Source organism: Gymnoscopelus microlampas (genome assembly GCF_963454915.1).
Source record: "Gymnoscopelus microlampas genome assembly, chromosome: 22".
NCBI classification, from domain to species: Eukaryota; Metazoa; Chordata; class Actinopteri; order Myctophiformes; family Myctophidae; genus Gymnoscopelus; species Gymnoscopelus microlampas.
The window spans coordinates 34,746,577-34,756,576 of NC_139959.1; the positions used below are offsets into that span (position 1 = coordinate 34,746,577).

At 45.8% G+C, this 10,000-nt stretch overlaps 1 protein-coding gene across 1 annotated transcript in view; it reads left to right on the top strand.

Annotated features, from left to right (window-relative positions):
• The window catches only part of sugct (succinyl-CoA:glutarate-CoA transferase), a 145,687-nt gene that overhangs the window by 130,537 nt on the left and 5,150 nt on the right, over window positions 1-10,000 (top strand). Inside the window, exon 13 of the mRNA XM_084048033.1 lies at window positions 7,965-8,028. Within this exon, the coding sequence (XP_083904159.1) occupies window positions 7,965-8,028 (64 nt within the window). The remainder of the gene's footprint in view (window positions 1-7,964; window positions 8,029-10,000) is intronic.

Below are 10,000 nucleotides of genomic sequence, written 5' to 3' on the forward strand. Positions count from 1 at the left end.
GGTTGTTCTCCCCATAGATATATATAAAGGCTAGATGGCTCAAGGGGCGGCGCAAGCGTAGCTCAACCGCGGCCATCTTGCGACGGTCACTCATAACATTATGTCTATGGTGCATATACTTTGAAATAACCATAGCGTGCTCAATTTTCATCCGATTTTCAAACGGTTTGGTGTTTTGTAAACACCAAAGATGTAGTTATGATACTGCATACTTATAATTATAATCATGTTTTTTTTTAAAAATACAATAATATCATAACTACATCTTTGGTGTTTACAAAACACCAAACCGTTTGAAAATCGGATGAAAATTGAGCACGCTATGGTTATTTCAAAGTATATGCACCATAGACATAATGTTATGAATGACCGTCCCAAGATGGCCGCCATGTGGCGACGTCGTACTCCATTGGCCAGCAGCGCGGGTGAGTCATCTAGCCTTTATATATATCTATGGTTCTCCCGGCACCAGAGCGCCAGTGAGTTGATCTCATCTCTGTAGTCAGACTCGTCGTTGTTTACGATTCGGCCTATCACTGTCGTGTCGTCCGCATACTTTATGATGGTGTTGGAGACATGTGTGGCTATGCAGTCATACGTGTACAGGGAGTAGAGGAGAGGGCTCAGCACGCATCCCTGGGGTGCTCCGGTGTTGAGGGTCAGGGGGTCAGATGTGATGCTGCCCATTCTCACCACCTTTCTTTTTTTCTCCTTTATTTATTCAGGGAAGCCCATTGAGAGCAAGCTCTCTTTTTCAAGGACGCCCTGATGACAGCATATAAAGTATACATATACAATGAAAAACAACAACAAACATTTGAATCATATTACAGTGTCACAGATGCAAGTAAACATAGAGTTACATGAAGCAGGTGCAATCACTGTGTAGTGTGTCATCGAGAAGCACCCTAAATGTCTCAATTGAGACCAATCGCTCCAGTTTCAGAGAATCCTGAAGTTTGTTCCATTTGTGTGGGGCATAATACATGAAAGCAGTCTTTCCTTGTTCACTGCTCTTACGCGGTAATGATGTCGGTTGGACAGGAAGTCCTGTATCCAGTCGCACATGCTTGGGTGTAGCCCTAGGTCTCTGAGCTTTTTGTCAAGTATTGCTGGGACAATGGTGTTGAATGCTGAGCTGTAGTCCACGAACAGCCTACGTACATATTTGTCCTTCAGCAGCTTGTTGTCCATGTGCGAGAGGACGGTGTGGAGAGCCATGGCAATAGCGTCGTCGGTGGATCTGTTTTTGCGGTATGCATACTGCCACGGATCCAGCAAGGCAGGTAGCGTGGAGCTGATGTATTCCCTCACCAGTTTCTCGAAGCACTTGCTGACGATCGGGGTGAGAGCCACAGGTCTCCAGTCATTCAGGCATGTCACTCTGGCCTTTTTGGGAATGGGCACAATGGTTGACATTTTGAACCCTGCAGGGACCACAGCCTGGGAGAGGGAGAGGTTAAAGATGTCAGCGAAGACACCCGCCAGCTGGTCTGCACATGCCTTAAGGACCCGGCCTGGGATTCCATCAGGTCCGGCTGCCTTGTGGATGTTGACCCGTGCAAAGGCTGTACGCACTTCTCTCTCCGAGATGATTAGAGGGTTCTCCTCTGCTGGTGTTGCTGATGCCCCCGCTTGGCTGCCGCGGTTGGAGCTGATCTCAAACCGGCCATAGAAAGTGTTCAGTTCGTTGGGGAGGGAGGCAGGCGGGTTCACCTCGCTTCTGGTTCTTGTTTTGCAGTCTGTCAAGGTGTGTACCGCCTGCCACGTGCTCCTGATGTTGCCATTGCTGAGTTGGTCTTGCATCTTTTCAGTGTAGGCCTTTTTCGCTTTCCTGATGGCGCTGTTTAGGGCCGCGCGCGCCGTGTTACGCGTTTCCACGTCGCCAGATTTGAAACCAGCATCCCGTGCGTGCATGTGTACACGTACTTCGCTGTCCATCCATGGTTTCTGATTGGGATAGATCCGAACTGTCTTGCACTTACTGATAAAGCCAGTGACTGAGTCTGAGAGTTCGTTGATGTTATTCCCAGCGGCGTTCTTAAACATCCCCCAGTCAGTCTGGTAGAAGCAGGATTGTAGCATAGCGTCTGTGTCCTCAGACCAGATTCGGATTTCCTTCTCAACGACCGGCTCCCTTTTTAGCCTCTGTTTGTAGGCAGGTAGCAGCTGGATGGCGTGGTGGTCAGAGCTTCCTAGCGGTGGGGGGCGGAGGGCTTTGTATCCATCCTTGAAGGGCGTGTAGCAGTGGTCAAGAATATTGTCACCACGGGTACTGCAGGTGACGTGCTGGTGGAATTTGGGAAAGACCTTTTTTAGGTCTGTCCGGTTGAAGTCGCCTAGGAGATGGCTGCGCAGTCCGGGTGACGATTTTCTTGTGCACTGATAGCCTGGTGTAATTCCCTCAGGGCTGTGTCCTTGTTAGCTCCAGGATGAATGTAAACAACGGCTACAATCACAATGCTGAAGTCACGTGGTAGGTAACATCTTTGCACCAGTTGTTGTTGATAAGGGCACAAACTCCCCCTCCACGTTGCTTACCGCTCAGTACAGGGTCTCTGTCTTTCCTATACGCGGTGAAGCCAGGAGGAGTGATGGAAGAATCAGATGCTAGCTCCGTTAGCCATGTCTCCGTTAGCACAACACAGCACTTATTCCTCGTTTCGGTGTTATACTTATCGCGCGCCAGTAAGTCGTCCATCGTGGTCACTGTTCTAGATTCACACAGAGATCAAACGTTCGCTAGCAGGATTGAAGGCAGTGCAGGTTTGTATCCACGTTTTGTTGTTTTAACAAGGACGCCTGCTCTCCTTCCGCGACGGCCAGGTCGCCGTCGCTGTTTGCGTCGCTTCTGCGTTGTTGTTCCAGCTGTTCCAGGGACAAAGGGATCCCCTCCCCCCACCCAGCCGGGTGGAAGTTTTTTGGTAAAAAAGTCAGAAATTCTATGTGCAATCGCTTTTCTGATGTCCATAAGTGCTTGTCTATCATAACTCCTTAGGCACCCGACGGTGTAGGAGAAAAAGAAAAGGCTAAAAAATACTAAAAAGAGGGAAAAACGTTGCAATGTTACGGAGCTCGTACCAGCGCGTGCCTTCTCCATGGCGCGCCGGATGTAACAACATGCTATCTAAGTTACATTTTAGCCTTTGCATACTCCTGCAAGATCGTCAAGGCTAGGGCAAGTGCTACGGGCTGAGGTGGAGCCTGAAGAGGTGAGTCTTCAGATTACGACAGAAGATTGGGAGTGAGTCTGCAGTTCTATAGGCTCTATGCACAGCAGACATATTGTGAAGACATTCACAGGTGTTACTAATGATACTAATGAAGGCTCTGTTCCATTCTGGTCAAACAGAGTCAGGGTACTGATATTGTGCATGTTGGCTCATTGGAAAACCTCTGCTACACCAAGTGTCTCTAAAATTTGGCTCCAGGGACCCTCATGGTTCCTTAAGGGGTTTCCAAATGGCCCCTTACGAGTGTGTGACTCTGAGAGTGTACCAATGGAACCAAATGGACCCGTAAGGGTCCATTTGGTTCCATTTGTACACTCTCAGAGTTATGGGGGTCGTGGAAATTGAAAAATCTGAGAACCACTGTGCTACACTAAATGGAACAGAGCCTTCATTAATATCATTGGTAACACCTGTGAATGTCTTCACAATATGGCTGCTGTGCATAGAGCCTATTGCAATAGGGAGTTCATTCCATAGTTTGGGAGCCAGACGGGAGAAGAGTCTGGGACGTGTGGAGCGTTGTCCCGGATGTTTTAGCGAGGGTTCTGACAGCTTCTCTGTGTTAGCTGATCTGAGAGAGCGGGAGGGCTTGTAGGCTTTCCGTATGCTTTGTAGGCCAACGTCAGTGTTTTGTACTCTATGTGGGCAGTAACTGGGAGCCAATGGAGGGAGCGGAGAAGGGGGGAGACATTTTGGCTTGTTGAAGACCAATCGTGCTGCTGCATTCTAGATCATTTGGAGAGGCTTAAGTGCACATGCCGGGAGGCCAGTTACTCCTGTATTGATGATCTCTTGTATATTATTGTATGTTTATTTGTGTATTTGTTAGGATCCCCTTTAGCCGTGCCCTAAATGCCTAAGTGTCTTTAATCAATTTAAGAAAGGTATCGTATGTGCATTTGAGGTGACGGAACACCTTCTAGAGGTAACGGAGCCTCTCCTGGAAAGTCCTGGCAGGTCCTGGAGCTGAGCTCCAGCATGAATGAAGCTTATATACGATGTCTGGTAGTTTTTTGTCATATTTTTATGCTTAAAAAACAGCGGGTAGCTAAGCTTTTCTGAACTGGAGCAGGTGAAGTGAATCAAAAAAGTGTGTGTGTGTGTGTGTGTGTGTGTGTGTGTGTGTGTGTGTGTGTGTGTGTGTGTGTGTGTGTGTGTGTGTGTGTGTGTGTGTGTGTGTGTGTGTGTGTGTGTGAGTGTGTGTGTGTGTGTGTGTGTGTGAGTGTGTCCATATGGATAGAATAAGTGGTTGCATAGCAAGTAGATAGAGTTACACACACACATGCAGCTAATCAGACACTTACAGTGACATACACATGCGCTTACACACACACACACACACACACACACACACACACACACACACACACACACACACACACACACACACACACACACACACACACACACACACACACACACACACACACACACACACACACACACACACACACACACACAAACACACACTTTCTGATGAGTAAGTAAGTAGCCTCAGGAACTAACGGTTCTCGAGCCATGCAACCCGTAGGTCAGGATCTACTGTTTCTGTAGTGTGGCTTGATGTACAACCCCTAGACATGACACTAGTATGACCAGTGGTGGAAAAATAACCACATTTTTTTACTTAAGTAAAAGTTTCAATACTGCAATGTAAAAATACTCTGTTACAAGTAAAAGTCCGGAACAAGTTTTCAAATGTATAAAATGTATACGAATAATTTGAAAATAGCAGATCTACAAGCTCACAATGTGTCGCATTGAGACGTATTGTGAGCGTGTAGATCGGCTATTTACAAATGGCCAAAATGTATATAGGGCTGAAGTGAATAATGTATGTTTTTTAATAATAATCAAAATCTACAAACTAGTAACTAAAGTGTTCAAAAAATTGTATTGGAGTAAAAGTACAATATTTGATCCCCTGAGATGTAATGGAGTAGAAGTAAAAGTATAGAAAATTTAGAAATACCCCAGTAAAGTAAAAAGGACCTCAAAGTACAGTACTTGAGTAAATGTTCTCAGTTACTTTACACCACTGAGTATGTCACATGATGTACAAGTACATTCCCGCAAAACCAAATCCAACCCTTGATGCTGATTACCTAGCAGGGTGGGTGTAATGTTTGTAGTCTTTAGAAATATAATTATTATAAAAGATTAACTCATTACTCTTTTTCCAGTGAACATACACACTCTCTCTCTCTCTCTCTCTCTCTCTCTCTCTCTCTCTCTCTCTCTCTCTCTCTCTCTCTCTCTCTCTCTCTCTCTCATATCTGATAAAAATACCGGTCATAATTATGTTTATGCATTAAATACAGAGAGAGAGAGAGAGAGAGAGAGAGGGGGGGGGGGGAGAGAGAGAGAGAGAGAGAGAGAGAGAGAGAGAGAGAGCGCGAGCGATGGAAATGGATGAAGGGGAGGACAGGGAGGGGTGTATGGAAAGAGGGGGATGAAAGAGAATGGAAAGCAAGAGAGAGACAGAGAGGATGTGTGAAAAGCAGAGAATCTGCAGAGATGAAAGACGTAGGAACTGAAGAAAGAAAAAAGAGAGATGGAAAGTTGGAGAGAGAGAAAGAGAGGAGAGAGATAAATTATCATCTGGCCAACCTGGCACACAGGAGGATACATGTGTTTGGCTTTGACACCCATCACCTCCCCCCCCCCCCACACACACACACACACACACACACACACACACACACACACACACACACACACACACACACACACATGATGTGTGGTTCCCTCCGCCCGTCGTTCATGGTGGTCATAGTCTTCCTCATGCCTCTCTCTTGTCTTAGGATGAATCATCCTCTCCTTTATCACCGTGTGCGTGCGTGCGCGTGTGCGCGTGTGTGTGTGCGTGCGCGTGTGCGCGTATAGTCAGACAGACAGATTTAACACTTAAAGGTTTCATGACATTCACGTTTACAAAACATTAAATGTCTTCATCATGGTCCTTCAAACGTGTATTAAAATGTTTTAACTTAATACTCCACTCCAGTGAGTCATGGCAGGTTTTTTTTCTCTCTGTATTCTGAGGCCTTTAAAAAAAAAAAAAATTGGCTGCGAGTGTCGCTGTTGAGGGATTTTGCCTGTCAATCATCGCCTCTGCTCCGCCCCTCAAAGGATAGGGGAGGGGTGGAGGGCGGAATTAATGGACTGTGCCATCAAAGTCCAGGGGCCAATCCCAGCACTTGTTTTAGCGTAATTATTCAGAAAACCCCAGACCACAGAAAATCCACTGGATGTTCAAAATACATTTTTTGGGGTGTAATTGAGATTTAAAAAAAGGAGAAAAAAAATGTATGTCATGAAACTATCCCTCAGGGCTCTATATTAATGACTGTTCTGTTTTTGCTCTACATGAAATATCTTCGACGAAAATAGCTTTATTTATTCCGCTGGGGAAAAGAAGGCGCCAAAGGCAGTACAGCAGTTAAAAACAGGTTACCGATTATATACCAACTACCACAAGATAGGCTACCTGCTACCATGATATACCAGCTACCATGAGATACCAGCTAGCATGTGATACCAGCTAACATGAGATAAGAAAGGGCGGGAGAAAGAAAGGGATAGAACAGTGGCATGACATCAATGCATATTTCATGTCATTTTGAGTAAACAGAAAGAGAAACGTCAGATACCAATGAGAAAAGGTTTGGCATGACAAAGCATTTGACACAAGAAAACTTTTGACACGAGAACTTTTGATGTGAGAAAACATTTGACATGAAAAGAGGAAAACATCTGACACATTTCAGGCGAGAAATAATTTCACACAAGGAAACATTTCATAAGAGAAATCATTTGACGAGAAAACGGTTGACGTGAGAAACAATGTTGTCGAGATGGGCTACTGCTTGCGGGGTGCTCCTTCCATTCCGACATCTCACCACTCCGACTAGTGGCTTCCGCGTGCGGTTAAGGTTAGGGTTAGGGTTAGGTATAGGGTTCGTCAACGTCGGAAAGGCGACATGTTGGAAAGGAGAAATGCACCCACTGCTTGCTGCTGTGAATAAAAATTGGAGCATTTAAAATTGAGTTGGGGGCCCCCTCGTGTTTGTGGGGCTGCAAATGACGGCCTCATGTCTACTCCTCTCATGAAGAACCTGTAGTTCACAGTGGGGTGATGCCTACATTTCCCACGCTACATCTGGATGTGAGTTTTGATATGTTTGTAGGAAGTCATTTGGCGTTGTTGGACCGTTGAGATGAAAGGCACCGCAAGACGAGTGCCTGTCACATCCAATCACATCACAGTAGCAAGGAACCATGGGAAATGTGTCCGTCTGTGTGTTAATTAGCCGTCTGTCTGCAACCAATCAAGTTGTCACAAACAACAACACATCATCAACAGATACACACGGCATACTGTACGTGTGTGTGTGTGTGTGTGTGTGTGTGTGTGTGTGTGTGTGTGTGCGTGCGTGCGTGCGTGCGTGCGTGCGTGCGTGCGTGCGTGCGTGCGTGCGTGCGTGCGTGCGTGCGTGCGTGCGTGTGCCTTGCACATGTGTGAGAGCACATGATTGTGTGTTTATTCGTGTATGTTTAATCTTAATCTTGTGTGTGTGTGTGTGTGTGTGTGTGTGTGTGTGTGTGTGTGTGTGTGTGTGTGTGTGTGTATGTGTGTGTGTGTGTGTGTGTGTGTGTGTGTGTGTGTGTGTGTGTGTGTGTGTGTGTGTGTGTGTGTGTGTGTGTGTGTGTGTGTGTGCGTGCGCGCAGGTGAAACACAACGGGTTGATACAGGAGATGACACACCTGACAGCCGGACCAATCAGTGTACCAGGTCAGACACACACGCACTGACATTTTGCACCTTAATCCCATATACAACACGCTGACTTTTGTCTTTTTTGTGTAGTTTCCAAACTGTAGACAGCCCTCCTTTGAGACACAGAGTGAGTAGAAAAAAATGGTACCATTTTATGATGAGCATTAGTGAAGACCAATCATATGAAGATAGGTTGAAAATGGGTGAAGTTGTCCTTTAAAGAGGAGGGCAACTTTTTGGGACCGCAAAGTTCCAAATTGGAATTGCCTGAAATAGTGGCTTCAAAACGGTCTGTATAGAAACCAATGGGTGACGTCACGGCCCCTTTCGTCCATATTTATTAGGACTATCTATGGTATTACTGCAGCAAAGACATTGTTTCAAAATGTCTGATGCTGTGGCTGGATTAATGTAATACATTTTTTTTTTTACAACATCCACCATTAGGAAGCTTTTGCAACTTCCTTGTTTGTGCAGACATCTAAATGACGCAATGGAAGAGAGAGACAGAGAGAGGGCCAAAAATCACTCTCAACTTTCACACTCTCTACTGCCTCACACACACACACACACACACACACACACACACACACACACACACACACACACACACACACACACACACACACACACACACACACACACACACACACACACACAGAGAGAGCGAGAACACTGCTCAAACACAAACGTGAATTCTCACACACATTTATTCTCTCTCTCTCTCTCTCACACACACGCACGCACGCACGCACGCACGCACGCACGCACGCACGCACGCACGCACGCACACACACACACACACACACACACACACACACACACACACACACACACACACACACACACACACTGTCTTGTCATGGTTCAGTAAAAGTTGCTGATTGTGTTTCCTAAAAAGTCTATTGTTTCCCTTCCTGTCTGTTTACACACACGTACACATGCGCACGCACACGCACGCGCACACACACACACACACACACACACACACACACACACACACACACACACACACACACACACACACACACACACACACACACACACACACACACACACACACACACACACACACACACACACACACACACACACACACACACAGAGAGAGAGAGAGAGAGAGAGAGAGCAATCTCCTTACTACTAACCTCAACATTGTATTTAAGTACAGTACTTGATAACATGTACTTAGTCAAAGTTGTATTTTCTGTCTGTATTTGCATGTATCAAGTGAGCGCATAGAGTTCACATAGAGTTGCAGTTGCACGTGCGTGCAACAGCGATAGCGCACGTCAGCCATAGGGCTCGAGGCTCGAGGATTCTAACCATTCCGATTCCTTAACAGTTCCCTTTAACCATTCCTATACCTGTATCAGGGGTCGCGCTAGGATTTTAATCTGCCGGTCTGCATGTCCGGAAGGATTCAAATTTATCGGATATCTGATAAAAAATACCGGTCATAATTATGTTTATGCATTAAATACAGCCTAACACTTAGGCCAACAGCATTATATTTTGGATTGAGCTATTTGAACATGAACCATGATGAACGAGTATACACATTTTATATAGCAGGGTCAGCTGGCACAAATATACCTACCATTTGCGCATGCTGTGTGCGTAATGGTTTCTCAATAATCAATTGCGTCTTTGAACGCATTTTCTAATCAGCTGACAGCTGACCTGTTAGGGCAATAAATGATAGTCCACTACTCACTCACAGGAGGTTATACTGTATAGTTAGGCAGTGGATGCCGTCCGTGCGTCTGGTTGGGACAGCCGTGGGAAAGTTGATGAGTTGTGAGAATCTTGCCGTCTCCTCATAGAGCTATTCAGTTCAAAGTGGTAACGTTTTAACGTGTCCACCTCATAGAGTTAAAAATAGGTCCACCTTTATGATTAACGTTGTGTTTCACCTGGATGCCACAGTTGCAGTAGCGTATACTGTAGCTGTTGTGAAGAGTATTTACGCATCTGTGTTGGATGT